The sequence below is a fragment of the Athene noctua genome, chromosome 3 (assembly GCF_965140245.1).
Source record: "Athene noctua chromosome 3, bAthNoc1.hap1.1, whole genome shotgun sequence".
Taxonomy (NCBI): Eukaryota; Metazoa; Chordata; class Aves; order Strigiformes; family Strigidae; genus Athene; species Athene noctua.
Window position 1 is genome coordinate 12,269,857 of NC_134039.1, and position 15,885 is coordinate 12,285,741.

General features: G+C 44.4%; 1 protein-coding gene across 3 annotated transcripts in view; it reads left to right on the top strand.

Moving 5' to 3' along the window:
• Positions 1 to 2,265: 2,265 nt before the first annotated feature.
• Positions 2,266 to 15,885, top strand: part of KIAA1549 (KIAA1549 ortholog) — a 151,789-nt gene continuing 138,169 nt past the window's right edge. For all 3 annotated transcript variants that reach the window (XM_074901989.1, XM_074901990.1, XM_074901991.1), the window contains exon 1: positions 2,266 to 2,778. In XM_074901989.1, the coding sequence (XP_074758090.1) occupies positions 2,667 to 2,778 (112 nt within the window). In that variant the 5' untranslated portion in view covers positions 2,266 to 2,666. The remainder of the gene's footprint in view (positions 2,779 to 15,885) is intronic.

Below are 15,885 nucleotides of genomic sequence, written 5' to 3' on the forward strand. Positions count from 1 at the left end.
GTTTTGAAATTAAGTATTAACTGCCAAAGCTCCCACTGAACCTGAAGCAGGGATGGATTCCTGTTCACTTACTGAATACTTCTGAGGGTTAGCTTTTTAAAAGGAAAACCACATTTTGCAAACAGAAAGAGTATGTAACTGCACACTCCAGTGCCAACATGGGCGCACACTGCTGCTTACAATGAAGGCATATTGGAGTGAAGTGGGTTTTTTAAGCTTTTGGTGGCTATTTTTTAGCCTGCACTGCAGAGCTGCAAAAGGGGTTGGGAAGGACGAGAGAAACTGAGAGAGATGGCAGAAAGGAATTACATAACATGGCACGTATCCACAAATGGTGGCTACCTAGATATAAAAAAAATCTAATTAATGCTCTTTGGAGCTAAGCTGTTTTCATGGGACTGGCAACCAGGCAAAAAAAAATGCTGTTTGATTCCTAATGTGTTCTGGGAAACAGAAATCTCAATTTTTTTAGTAAATATAAAGGAATATCAAAGACATACTTCTTTCTATCAGCAATTTAATGTAACAGAAACAATCTCCAGGCCTTGATTTTGTTTTTTACTTGGTCATGTAAAAAAAAAAAAATAACCCACAGTGGGTGTTATACAAGTTTTTCTGCATTCAGTTTTTGTTAGATGTTTTGAAAACTGTGGGGGTTTTTTTTGTCCCACTGTGGTCTTTTTGCAATGTTTAACATCTTTGCATGGGATGTTATAGCTCAAATTTTTAGTTTCATTTTAAGATATAGGTTGTAATCACCCATGAAATTTTCTGTGAAACATCTCTCCACTGTACAAAATGAAAGAAAATTATATCGTACTGACTGAGACTTTTAGAATGAAAGTATAGGTCTCGTGCTAGAATGCCTGAAATACTCATCATAGTGACTGCCTCTGATACCTCGCCAAAGACAGCACATCCGTGGACCTTTTGACCCTGAAAACGTCTAACCTAAAGCCGGGAGGTTTTTCAGATGTCACGCTCTCCCCTTACTCACTCTGTCTAAATTGAGCCACATCTTCAGTTGATGTAGTTTGGCTGATTTCAGCCTTGCTTATTTACATTTCCAAGGACCTGCCATGCATTATTTTCCTTTGCTGTCTGTGCGATACTGTGCTGTGAAGTGCGCCGAGTGATGTACAGCTAAAGCTTATGGGTATCGCTTTATTTCTGTATGTCAGCAAGATGAATCCTTCACTCTTCCATCCTTCTCTGGGAGCGAGGTCTATCTGTTGTGACCAATGTGTGCTGAGAACAACATTAGGAAGCCCCCTGATATAGCGATAGTCCTTTTTATTGTGAGTGCAGCTGGAAGCTAGGTGACCCAGCTCACTTTCTGGTGGGACCTTTTCCCAGCTGTTGCCGGTGCTCCTCAGTGACTGTCGGACTCACCCATGGCCCTGAGGAGAGCTGGGCTCAGGAGGAGCCCTGAGGTGAAAGTCTCCCCTGCCTTTGTGCCTGCTATCCCCTCAAGCAACGCCAATGCTGCGCGGATGTCCTGCCACGTAGCTATGCCCTCATCGCTGCGCCTTCTCCTTCTCCGCTTGGTCCTTTATTATTGTTCCATCCCCTCAACACTCCGCGAGCAGGCTGTGGGAAGCCAGGGCCTGTCCCCGGGTACCCCTCGGCCTGGCCAGCGGGCTGAGGGACGGGACCTCCGGCCTCGCTCTGCCACGGTGGAGCACAGGCAGGAAACAGGGATGCCCCACGCGGGGCCGCCCCGGTCAGGAGCAGGTACCAGCAGCCGCCGAGGAGCCAACCGGGCCCTCAGCACTTCCCGCTGGTGGGGGGGCGGCTCTTGGGTGACCCGCTCCCACACCCCTTCTGAGGAGACGGGGTGCGGAGGGAGGCAGGGAGGGAGGAGGGAAGGAGGGAGAGAGGCAAGGAGGGAGGGAGGAGGGAAGGAGGGAGAGAGGCAAGGAGGGAGGGAGGAGGGAAGGAGGCGGCCGGCGCCGCGCGGCCGGCGGGCGGAGGAAGCGGGGGGGGGGGGGGCGTAGGGAGGGGCGGCGGGGCCCCGCGGGCCGGCCACGCGCGGGGGCGGAGCCTGCTGGGCCCGCCCCGCCACTCACACCCCCCGGGGAGCAGGCGGGGGGGTCTTGGCTCCTCCCCCCCGCCCCCGCCCGCCCGCGCGCGGCGGAGGGGGCGGGGCGGGCGCGCCCCCGCGCAGACGCGGACGGCGGGGCGCGCGCAGGTGGCGGGCGGCCCCGCTGCGCTCGCCGCCGCCGCGGGCCGCGCTCTGCCGGGGTTAGCGCGTCGCCGGCGGGGAGGGAGGGAGAGAGGAGAGCGGGCGCTGGGCGGCCGGGTCGGGACTGCCGCCGCCTCCCACGTGAAGAGCCGTAGCCGCCCGGGCGAGGAGCCCCGCTGTCCCGCAGCGCGGGGGCTTCCCCTCCGCCTCCCCGCCCGCGGGCCCCGCTCCCGCCCCGTCGCCGCCGCTGCTGGGAGGCGGCCGGCGCCGCGGCGCTGCCCCCGTGAATACTCCTCACGGGGTGGGGGGGGGGGGTGTTGCGGAGGGCCCCCCGCCGCCACCGGGCGTCCCAGCCCCGCCGGCGGTGGATGCGCCCGGGAGGAGCCGCCGAGCCCGCCCAGCCCTTTCAGCCCGCGGGGTGGGGGGGGACGCGGGGCGCCGCGATGACCTGACGCCGGGCCGCGGCGAGCCGTGCCGTGCCATGGAGGGAATGACACGCTTCGTGGTGGCCGCGGCGCGGTGGCGGCCGGCGCTGCCCGCCCTGCTGCCGCTGCTGCTCGCCGTGCCGGCGCTGCGGGGCTCGCCCGCCGCAGGTAAGGGAACAAAGGGGGCCGGCGGCAGGTGTGCGGGGTAGGGGCGGGGGGGATCGGCCGCTGCTGCCGCCCGGGGCGGCCGTCCCCGGTGTCCGTTATCGGGCGCGTGCGGGGGGAGGCGGCGCCGGTAACAATGCGGCGGTGCCGGCGGGCGGGGGCCGCCTCTGCGCGCGGCGCCGCTGGGGAGCCCCGCCAGAAAACGCGCGCATTGTTCGCAGCCACAGCGCGGCCGTGGGCAGCCCCAACGCGGGGGGGGCGGAGGGACCCGTTCGGTGTCAGCGAAGGAGAGAACCGCTGTGGGGAGGGGGTGCTGGTGGCCTCTCGGGGACACGGTGTTTGGGGCGTGTGGGGCGTCCGGTGGTCGCCCGCTCAGCGGCCGCCCCCCGCCCCCCCCCCCCCCCCCCCCGCTTCTCCCGGAGGTCCCGCGGCGTGTGGGGGTGCCCCGTGTCAGGCGGTGGCGGCACCTGGTTCTCCTTCACCTTTCCACTTGGGAAGTGTCGGAGCCCCTCGAAACGCACAATGCGACTTCCCGAGCACAGCCGTGGCGTGAGTTGTGTGTGCAGGGAACTGTTGGGGCTTCAGAGGCTCGTGTATGTTCAGTAGATGTTTCAAAAGAGCCGGGCATCAGTGACCCCTTTTTTGTCTCTTTTCTCTAGTGGCTCTAGACATCAAAATTAGTCTGTAGTTAAGCAGTTTAATCACAAAGGTACCTAATTTGGTTCTGCTTCCATAGCACTTGGTTCATCTTTAATACTTTTTTTTAAAAAATGCAACAACTGCTGTTTCATGGACAGTTTTACAGAGACTATAGGTTTTCTTTCTGGTAGATAACAGGTGGTATAAAGTAATACACTTTTATCAACATCAGTAAGTGGTAAGGAGTGAGGAGAACCTGTATGAACCTATTTAATGAAGTGGACCAACTAGTGTTGACTCTTATTTAAACACAAGCATCGTGGTGCTTATTGTTTGGTACTTAAGAAACCTTGTTGTTACAAAACATGTTTATCTTTTTAATAATACTTTATTTCCACTCAAGAAAGTAGTTTCTGTTTTGTTGGTGAGCACTTAATTTTTCAGGGAGGTTACGATCTGCTCTATGTCCCCTCATAGCCAACCAGAGATGTTCCATTTCAAGCCTACACAAAAGTTGGTAATTTCTAGTAAGCTTCAGAGATTTTTTTTTTTCTTAAATAGAACAGGCTTTGCATACTAACAGGAGAAGGCTGTAAGTTGGAGATTTGCTTGGGTGTTTTTGCCTCTTTGAGATTGAAATGGCCAGGTTTCTTTTTCTAGATCTTCACAGTAAGTCAGTGAAGGCTTTTGTTTAATTGTTTGTCTAATAGTTAGTAGTTCTTAATTAAACATTGGTGTGTATTTCTGTAAACTTTTGTGTGATTACTGTGCATTCTTGTATAACTTTAAAAGCAGTGGTAGAAATGTTATGTAACTTAGTGTTTGGGCTGCTGTAAGAGAGCACTTAGAGGCAACAGATCTTGCCCAAAGCGATGCTTTCCTGCTCGGTCTAGGGCAGGAGCCTTTGAGCTATTTCCATTTGCGAGTCCTCTATGTTTTCTCTTTCCACTGAGTATGTGAATCATGTACAATGAACTTTAGTATAATAAGAACAAACTTGCTCTTCAGAGGATGCTTTTTGCTAGACATCTCAGAAACAGTCCATTGATCACAGAGTTTTAAAGACCACAGGTTGCAGAAAACAAGAATATTTTGTTCCTTTTTGGTTAGGATGAAATGCTTTATTAAAAGCATGACAGGAATTTGATTTCTCTGTTTTGGGCCCATAATCTTTATTAGGACACAGCCTTTATCCTAATATTTTCTTTAGCTTTGAAATGTTTTGATGGTATAATGGCTGGTGTGTAACAGAAGAGATGTGTACTGGTCATGTGCAGTGGGCTTGGACAACATTCACTTAATTGCTCACCAGATTTACAGCTCCTTGAGTATCTCTCTTGGGTGCAGTTCATTTGGTTTTCAGTGCTATTTGGTCTTGACCAGTTTAGGAACAGCAAGAGCAAACTCCTACAACTTTGAGTTATGCAGAAGAGACACACAGTAAGAGCGGAATGGCTGTTACAGCCACTTGCTTGCAAAGTGAATGTACTTAAGATAATTTAGTAGTAAATCAACTTGGGTTTTGGAATGCTTGATCCAGCTCCCACTGAAGTCACATGTCGCTGAATCAGGGCTTCAGCTTCTGCAATTAAGCAGATGCTGAACTCTTAATATGTGGATAGGCTGCTAGTGTGCTAAAGGTAGGCATGCATTTGAGCACCTCTGTGAACCAGGGCTTTGGTCAGGCTCTGGGAACGTCTTACTGCTCAGCCTAGGCTGTGTTTTCACTTTTGTTCCATTGCACAATCTGTGCAACTCTGGAACTGACAATGAGGAGGATTTATCTTGCCTTGCTGTGCTGTTTTCATGGGAGAGAGGAGAGCTATGTGTGGGACTCGGAAAAGCCTGCAGTGAGTCTCCTCTGAGACTTGAGGACCAAAGACAGGTTGTAGAGGTCAGCCAAGGAATCAGATGTAGCTGCCTTATGGGATATTGTTTATTCAACTTAATTGCATGAGTGTGTTGCAGACACTTGAGTTGGCATCATGTCTCCTGTGGCCGGTTCAGCTTGTCAAGCTTGCTTCCAGTTCATTTTCACAGAAGACCCATCTGGTTGGAGGATTCCCTTTAAGACTTCTTTCTGTGCTGTGCTTGCTTTATTTATGTCAGCCTTGTGTCTACAAGCTACACTTGTAGTCTTGCCAGAGGAAATGTGTTTTTTGTTTGCATGTTCTTTCAAGAACTTAGAATGCTAAACAAGCTAGTGGACAGTGCAGCTTTTTGTTCAGTTGTGTCTGTTTTGTGAGTGACATTTGTTTTCTGTGAAGCAAGGTCTTAACTTTCTCAGGCAGGGCTGGGACTTGAAATATAGCATGCCTTTAACAAAGTAGGCTTTAACAGCTTTGGCCTACCTTGGGTAATAGATTTCAGGCACTGGACACATTAAAGAGCAGTGATTATTGCTGCAAACAAATCTTTTCCAAGAGGTCTTGGGAAGCTGATGATTGTGTTAAGTGGCAGGTTCTGACAACCCAGTTCTTATTTCTCAACTCACAGTGTGTGTATTTGGGGAGTTGCCTGGGAGAGAAGTGAAGCAGAATAGGCTTCTTAATCATACAGTCTCACTTCAAATGTGGGAGACATGGTTTTCCTTCATTTGAAAGTAAATCTGTTTATGGCTGATGTCTTAAACTACCAGTGTGTCTCCAGCCTTGCCCATTGTGGCCTACAGTATGAATAACACTCATTGCATAAGAGTTATTATGGATGTTGTCCTTAACTACTAGTGTGTCTCCAGCCCAGCCCGTTGTGGCATACAGCATGAATAACACTAATAGCATAAGAGTTATTAAATAGAGTGTGTCCTGGGAACCTATGTATAAGTAAAAAGCCATAAGGAAATGGCACAAGTTGTCTTTCGAATTTTGTCCTAGAACCCCAAAGCAAAGTTGAATGATATCATTAAATGAACAATGCAGACCTCATTTCTTTTTTGGTTCATGTATAAGAATCACATTTTCATGGAGCCTTTGTCAGTATGGCTAGTTTTACGCTCTGGGGTTGCGTGATGTCTTGTCTTTTTTTAATCTAAGAGTCATATATTTCTGTGCTTTTCTTTAGTGATTGCTAAACACACATGAGCTCAATAACAGATTTGATTGACACTCCCTATATGCGGTGTGTTTTCAGCTGTTGATGTTATTGGAGACAGCTGTTTTGGAAGATGAGGAGAAAACCTTTCATAAGAGCAATGGATTAGTGGTGTCTTCTTCCCAACACATGAGATGGGGAAAAGGTACAACTGAACATCAGTACTTACATCGCTGATTAATTGCATGTAAAATGCACAGAATAAATACTGGAAAATGGTAGACTGAGCTGATTGTGCTAGCTCTTACTAAAGCTGTAAGATGATATAAGATGCTTGTAAGAAATACTACCCTTTTGCAGTGGAGTTGAGAACAAACTTAACTGTTTCAATTGAAATGTTTAAAATTGTGCATTTTCCTATGGGCTGAAGCTTTTTTTCTGTGCAAAATGTCAGTTGAAAGAGTTCAGCTTCTGATGTTGAGGCAAGAGGAGAACAATGGTTTTTGCTTTGACTTCTGCCAGCTTCTTTTCTGAGCAACTTTAATACCCTTACGCTTTGGAGCATGCAGTTAAACTTTGGCAGATCTGACAGGGGTGTTTTCTCTGCTGCTGCTTTGAAAGTGATTTTCTTCAAAAGCTTGTAACAACTGAATTTAGGTGCACATGACTGAGATAGAGATGATGCTTTTTTTTTTTGACTGCTAAAACTTCGGATATAGTCTATTCTCATGGAACCTCACTTACCTATTAATACTGACCAGGGGGTATATGTGCCACCTGGGCAGATTTACGGAGCATGCTTTCCATAGCCCAGAATGATGTGTGAAAGATTGGCCTTCCCTGTGGAAGTCTGTCTGAACTGCTGCAGGAGTGGAACAGGATTAAGCTTTAGGACTGAGAAATGGCACCTGCCTGCCTTGTGTTAAGGATGTGTCTGTGCTATGTAATGGAGGGCTTTACTTTCTTTAGGGGAACCACACCTTGTGGTGTGGTGCTGTGTGGTGTTACTTGATTGCATTAGGCCCAGGAGGGAAAGTGAAGAGAAGGCTTTTGGAAGGAACTTAATCAGCATCCCACACTAGTTAAGCAGCAGGAGTAAGAGAAGGGTCTATGGATCTTTTCCAGTCACTGTTCTGCTTGTTGATGAGATGTTTGCAGAAACCTGGGAGTTGTAGGAGTGGGAGGGAAAGAGACACACAAATTGCAAGAAGGTTTGTGAGATGAAAGAAATGAGAACTGGCGGGGGGGGTATGAAGATGCAAGACGTTAGATCAGGAGTGGGAAATAGGTCTGTGGATGAGGGAAACTGCGATGCAGAAGTTAATCCTAGAAGAAAGAAGCAGTGCAGCCTGGTAGTAGGATAAGCACACTGGGAAACATGGATGGACTCAGGTTAAAAAAGGATAATAAACCTCCAAAAAATAGTTTTGAAAAGAAGAATCGGAAATAGGGAGGGTAAGGGAGTGGGACAAGACTGGAAGGGATGCAGCCACAGCATCAGGCTTGGAACTGAGGAACAGGCAAGCATGTGCCCACTGCTTTGGGACACTCTCCAGATTTTGGCACAGAACCCAGGACTTAAGCGTGTTGGCCATTTTCTCAGCCAGGAGCATCATAATTTGCTGCTACTCCTTGAACATTTTGTGAATGTGCATGTTTCAGCCTTGTGACAGAAGTGTTTTTCAGAGTTTGTTTTAAAAACTGGAAAATTTTCTCCACAGAAATTGTAGCAGCATATGAGGACTGCAAAGGCAAAAATCAGCAAATTGGAAATACTGGCATTACAATAATCTGTACAATTTTAAACTTCTGTGCCTGTAAGTTATGATACAGCTATACTCACACGATCACAAAGTGTATATCCATAATATTTATAGCTATATAGGCACCTGAACATAAATATCTGTACGTACACATACCCACACACAGACAGGGACCCTGATTGCATTGTGTACAAAACTGATCTGCTCCTGGGATAAATGGGTGCTGGATAGCAAATGAAGCTCTTGCTCCTTTTGTAGCAGATATTCAAAGGGGTGAAATGGAGTGTATTGAGTTTGCGCTGCAAGGCCTTGCTAGAAGGGGGGCTACAGGGGTGACTTCTGTGAGAAGCTGCTAGAAGCTTCCCCAGTGGCGACAGAGCCAGTGCCAGTTGGATCCAAGACAGACCTGCTGATGGTGAAGGCCAAGCCCATCTGCAGTGGTGGTAGTGCCTCCCTGGTAATATATTTAAGAAGGGGGAAGAAATTGCACAACAGCAATTGCAGCCGAAGAGAGGAGTGAGAATATGTGAGAAACAACTCTGCAGACACCCAGGTCAGTGAAGGAGGAGGGGGAGGAGGTGCTCCAGGTGCTGGAGCAGGGATTCCCCTGCAGCCTGTGATGAAGAGCATGGTGAGGCAGCTGTGCCCCTGCAGCCTGTGAAGGTTAACGGTGCCAACCATCTGCAGATGCTGGAGCAGGGGGATGCCCAAAGGAGGCAGTGACCCTGTGGGAAGCCCGTGCTGGAGCAGGCTCCCGGTAGGACCTGTGGCCCCATGGAGAGAGGAGCCCATGCTGGGGCAGTTTTCCTGGTGGTACTTGTGACCCCAGGGGGGACCCATGATGGAGCAGTTTGTGAAGATCTGCAGTTCGTGGGAAAGACTCTCTTGAAAAGATTGTGGAGAACTTTCTCCCATGGGAGGGATCCCACACTGGCGCCAGCGAATAGTGTGAGGAGTCCTCCCCCTGAGGAGGAAGGAGCAGTAGAAACAATGTGTGATGAACTGACCACCACCCCCATTCCCCATCCCCCTGCGCTGCTGTGGGGGAGGAGGTAGAGGAAGCTGGGAGTGAAGTTGCGCCTGGGAAGAAGGGAGAGGTGGGGGGAAGGTGTTTTTAAGATTTGGCTTTATTTCTCATTATCCTACTCTGATTTGATTGGCAATAAATTAATTTTCCCCAAGTTGAGTCAGTTTTGCCCATGACAGTAATTGCTGAATGATCTCTCCCTGTCCTTATCTTGACCCATGACCCTTTAGTTATATTTTCTCTCCCCTGCCCAGCTGAGGAGGGGAGTGGTAGAGTAGCTTTGGTGGGTACCTAGTGTCCAGACAGGGTCAACCCACCTCAATGAGTTGAGGGACAGGAAAGTTTGAATAAAGGCTTCACTGTTAATGTAATTAAATGCTCTCCTAGGAAATTGTGTTGCTGTTGCAGAATTTTGGTGATGTGAATTGCTTAAACCGAGCCTCCCACAGGTGGTCACTAGCTGTGTGTTCCTCGTTTACTGGACGTGAGACCTCTGGGATCCGTGTTGCAGAAATGCTTAGTGCTTGCAGCTGCCAAAGAAGTCAAGGGGAGTTGTTCTTGAATAGATGTTGTGTCTCTAATTCTAAATACTCATTAGTGTTTCAGATTAGACACTCAGAATTTGACGTTCTTTCTTAATTTCACCATTTGTAAAATGTAATTCCTTAGACATAATTCCTTGTTTGGTTTTCAAAACAGTATGAAGTGTTCAGATGCAGTAACAGGGAGCACAAAAGGGAAGTTCATCAGAAAGCCAAAGCTTTAGAACAGTGAAGATCAGTGCATGATGAACCAGTCTACTGAACTTGAATCCACAGAAGTGTAAGAAATAAACTATTTGTAAGCAAATAAAAAGTAACAGGTGGTGGTCTAACAGTGTGCATTTACCATATTAAGATTTTTTTAGTGAGAGTTAACTAGCCTTATAGATGGGAAGATGTACTATGCTGTATCAGTGTGGACAGTGTAGCAGGATTTTGTTTAATCAAATTTTTGTAAAAATAACTTGTATTTATAGTTACTGATGTTTGTTGCTTGCTTTCAGTTTTAGCAGTTTCAGCCTACATTCCCTACCTGTTTGTTCTTCACACACAAACTGTTTTCTAATCATTTTAGTCCTCTTCCATTATCCCCTCTGATTTAGAGAGGCTTCTCTTCTATTAATTAATTGCCTGTGTAGACTTTTGAATTGGTTTAGCCATCTGGCCAAGGCAGTGTGTCTAGTCTTGTGGTATGAAATAGAGGCAAGAGGCTGAAATTCACCAGCAGGGAAGGGGAGGAGATGGGAAGAATGCTGGAAACATAGTAAAAGAAGTGCCTGAAAATCCAGATGCTTTTCAGTAGGGAACATGCATAATAGTATCATACTGAAGGAGCTGAAAAACCTGCACAGCTGTAGGGTGGGGAATAGACAATGCAACGGTGCTGTATGAAGGGGTCTGGTGTTTATCGTGCATCACAAACAGAATGTGATTCAACAGGATCACAGTGGTACTGGATCTCATGAACACATGGTCTTTATCATATCCTGTGTAATAACTTGTTCATTCTCTTCAGTGGCAGAAAAGCTCCAGCTGGAATGCTGTGTCTAGCATGGGACCTTGTCCTTCAGGAAAGAGACAGGCTACTGGGGACAGTTCAGATCGCAGAAGTATAGGGCTGCCTGATAGAGAACAAAAAAAGCAGGTGGACAGAACTTTATTCAAATGTATAGAAGGTAAATACAAAGAGAAGTGTAATAAGCGGTTGTTTATGTTGAGTAAGAAAAGAAGTGAAAGACTTGAACTGCAGTGAACAAGACATGTTTTCTGAATGCTGATTTTTCTCACAGTGGGGATAATGAAACCCTGAAATACATGGTTTGGGGCAATAATACAATCTGTCATCGGAGTTGTTGACCACCTGAAATATTTTGCAATTCTGTTTTTGTGAGATTCTACAAATAATATAATTTATATGCAGACTGCAACATTGGGGCTGATACCTGTTCATTACTGAAAACTTTGGTGTTCTGTTCAAGCGAAGAAACAATCTGTGGTTGTACAGATAAAAGCTGAGTTAGGATTTCAGAGGTAGCCTTAGTAATGATACTTCCTAACTTTTGAATGACTGGTTTTAGACTTAACAGGTTTGTGAGGTTTCAAAGAATATTTTGTAATCCTTGCTGTAGTGACTTTATCCTTAGTAATAATGGGCAGAAGGAACACACTAATTTAAGTTACTCTCTGTGCAAGTTCATTTTCTTAAGCATTTTATAATACTGCATAGATTATCACTGAGAGGACAGGTACAAGTAAATGGTGTGGGTGTGATTCTTCATATCTTTATTCATCAACTGATTTATTAGCATTTGTATGTATCTAACAGATGGGATGGAAAGAGAGGCAGTATTAGTCCTCAAAGCTATTCATATTTCTATGAAATGTATAGTTGAGCAAGCTGAGAACTTGTTCATCTTGGCACAGAATTTAGGATTTACCTTTGCTCTTAGTGAAGGGAGAGATGGTGGAAGGAAGAGGTCTTAACTGATGCAAGGTAATTGGGAGACTGAGCAAATAAATAGCACTAGACCAAATCCTTTACTTGCCTGTGTTGTATGTACTGCACATGTCTGGGGCTGGGTTGAAGGGACAGTGCAAAGCATCTGGTCCTCAATAGCTGAGAGAGAGCAGGTGCCCCACCTGTTGACTGGGAAACTGGCCTGTGCAGTGAATGTGTCCTGACAAAGCTTTTCTGGGCAGGTAAGACAATGGGGAGCTCTCTTTGTGCCCTTTAGCTGAAATCAGTTGGTGTGGCAGGGTGAGCAAGAGAGGGAGGATAGGAACTTTGGTTGGGAGGATTCTGAAATAAGGAACAGCAAGGATAACACTAAGAGCTGGGGCCACTGTGGGAGTGGGTGAAATTGGGAATATGGATTAGGGTACTGGTGATGGAAGGCCTAGTAGAGAAGTGCTGTGGTAAGAAGAGGGATGCCTGGTATTGGGAAGTTGGAGGTTTTTGTTTCCCTATGTGTATTTGACTTGAGCATCCTCACTTTAGCGCTTTCCCCAGAGCTATACAGAAGGAACTGAGGCACTTGCATAGGGCATTTTCTAAAGGGGTAGCTGGGCTCAGTTTTAATAGAAAACTCGAGTGCCTGGTAAGATGTATTTGAGAACTGTAAATGCAGCTGACAATAAATGGTCACATAAGACAGGTAGACAGTACAGGAAAAGATGTTTTTTCTTTAGTATTGATACAATCTACAGGTTTTGTTTTCAGCATATTTTTTCTTAATTCACACCATTTTGGACCATTTCCTATTGAGTGTTTCATACTGAATAAGAAAACCAAACTGGTATAATTTCTTACACAAGAAGAAGGGTTTCCTTTTGTTTGCTCCCCAGACAATAGTGTATGGAACTAGTGTGTGGATACTCTCCAAGTAAGAGTTCTTTCCTCATTTAAAGGCAATTGTTTGATACTGCAGGGTGGTGCGAGGTCTGTTTATTCTTCTAGCTGGGTGCGAACTCGATTAGATGTTGAGCCTGTCTCACCTTTTCCTGTGGCCTGTAGTTCTATTGTAAATAAATTCCACCTCATTTATGCAGATTGCAGTGAGCACTGCTCAACCACAAAGCCACAATGATTTAGTTCATCATTATTTGTAGCCAGAGCTCAAGCATTTATGTAGCAGGCTCTTCTGGGCTAATATCATGTTACTTTTTGAATAAAAGGAAGATTGTTGTTTATCAGCTGCATTGGATTCTGATTAGATAACTTCTCCAGTGGATGTCAGTATTTAAAACTGGAGCTAGTGCTGAATTGAGACCAACTTGTGATACATTTGAATAGAAATTGCATGTCACGGAATAAAATCCTGATCTAGAGCAGAAGTCTGGTTTGAAGATGTTTTCAATTAGAAGCTGACAGTGACCTTACTTCCTGTCCTTATGCTGAAAGATGAAACAGATTTGGGCTTCCAGCCATTGACATTCAGTTTTTAGAAGATGTAATTTGTTCCACTCTGAAAGAACAACAACAAAAAAGTTTTTCCTTTGTCTTCCCTGAGTGCATGTGTTTTTATAGTAACTTGGTTAAAAAAATTACGTAAATGCTTATCAACATAGTAATCAAGGTTTTGTCAAGAAATACTTTATCCAATATTAGTACAGGCAAGGAAGTTTCAAGGAAATACATTGTATTAGTCTTTTTACATTGTTTTCTTCTGTGAGTATTTAACTTTGCTGCTTCTACTGCAGCCAGGTTCTTAAAACTGTAAAAATTGTCAGAAGGATTAGGAAAGCTGAGGAATGTGAAATGAATGTAAATCCATTTTGCTTCTTTTTAAATTGACTGTATTCCAAGTAGACAGTGTCACTTGAAAGTATAATCTTCTTAAAATCCTGGGAGCATTAGAAACTTAGAAGAAAAATCAAACATAGTTTCTGCACTGGTGTATTAATTCCTGTGATTCTTTAGCATTTACTGTTGCTATTTACTGTGTATGAAGTTTGTTAAACACTGAGGTCAGGTGAAGATAGTTCTAGAAATCTTAGAGGTTCTTTCAGATTTACTAAAACACTCAAATTAGTTGTTCTTATGTATTTCTTGAATGAGCCAAAACTATGATTAAAACATGCTACTGATATGTGAGATTGCACTGACAGTTTAGAATGGTTTTATTTTATATTTGGAAGTAAAATACATCCTTGAAGAACAGAATGCAGCTTTTATGTTGTACCATGTATTTGGTACAAATGTAAAGTCATATAGGTAAGATACTTCAGAAACACTTTGCAGAAATATTTTACTCATTCCTAAATAGGGTCAATCTTGGAGATCACATCTAAAACTTGTTTTCTGTAAATACATTGTTAAATAGCTTTCTAGATATTTTTAAAAGTAGGAAAGTATGTAAATTTTACATCTTCCAAATGAAGGTGCAAGTGTTAATACACTTTTTGAAGACAAGTATTTTGATGAGTGAATATTTCAAGCTTTCTCCTACATCAGAAGTTATGTTTCTAATGAATTAGTGGACTTGGTTTTTATGAAGGCATATTTTGAGGTTCAGTGCTTTTAGTTTTAAGAGAGTTGGAAAAAACCAAAAATTTTCAGTGGGATGGAATTAATGAATTAATTAAAATGATAGTTATTGAAATTCTTTTGCATGTTTAATATTCCTGTGGATTGAATTATTTGGAGGAGGACAGGTGAAAAGCACAGGTGCATGTTAAATATAGTTTGTTATAGGTAGCCAAAGCAACCACCCAAAACAGCAGGTATTTATGTAGAACATGCATGTAAGCTCAAGTGTGTAGTACTGGTTTGTGCTCATAATGCATTAATATATGTCTGTTTTGGTTGGTGTTTGGTTTTTGGTTTTGAGGTTGTTTTGTTTGTGTGTTCTTTTTTTTCTCTTGGCAGATGAGGGAAAACTTTAAATGAGTGTTTATTTTCATGATAGAAGAATGCATAAAGGCTTGAAGACTATTTGTGCAGGTTTGGATGTATGAACTCTCCCAAAGTTTATTTGGGACCTCTTCCTCAAGTTCTATTTCTGTTGTGCCCACCGTAGGAGCTACATCATATAGTAATCTGATACCAGTTTATTCTGGTAATTCTACAATACCTTCCTTACATGTTTGATTGTAATGTAAAGGGGCATGAACGTAATCTGTTAGCAAGGAAAGGAGTAGGGAGCTATGGGAAGTTTGACATAGGGAGCCTAAATGATCAAAGCTCCTATTAGACTAGCTATCGTTATAACCTACAGTTTGGGGTTTTTTTTGTGCTAGCTTTTGTACAGTTCATCTTCCCTGTAAACATCGTAAGGTCATAAGCTTGTTGAAGTTTCCTGAATTGCTGCAGTGTGAGAGAAATAGCATTACTGCATCCCTTCAAACTTTCAGAACTGGATTCCTTGCTGCTTCAAATATCTTGAAGGTAAAACTGTTAGGATAAGGCAAGAATTTCATCCTGTGTCTGCAGGTCTAAAGAATTTAGCATTTAAATTGCAGCTCTGTTATCTCAAGCTAGGTGAAAAATACTGAAATAGGAATTTTGTTTGAAACCTGTATATTTTAAAAGAATATTGGGGTTTTTTGCTGATTTACTTTCATGAAAGAGTATGTAAGACAAGTAAATCAAAGCCAATGGGATATGTTTTTAACAATTAATGTGTTGTATGTCTCATAATTAAACGACTGTTCATAGTCTTTTGGAGGAAGGGGTTTGTTTTTTCTCAAGGTAAAGGATTTTTTTTGTATTTGAGAAGTTGAAAAGAACATGGTAGGTGTAATTTTTTTTCTTAAACGCTTGTGTTCATGCACAAATTGTTCAGTGGCTGTGTAACTGAGAGTAGGATGACTTGTGATGATGTAGTCTCTGACAGTCATATCAGTAGCCTGTTTTCCATCCAAAAAATCTTGCAGACTTCCTCATAGCATTATCTAGTGTTTATGGAAAATGGCACATTTCTAAATAAAAATCATGCTTTGGTAAGTAGACTGTTCATGAAGCAATCAGTTTCTATTTTAAACAAGTAAACCTGCCAGATTTTCTTTGTTTTTACACATTAGAGCAGGTGTTATGTATCTTGATTCAAAAGGCACAACAATAATAGTCAAAGCTACTTGTTCCGTGTCAATGTTTTATGTTGTTTGTCTG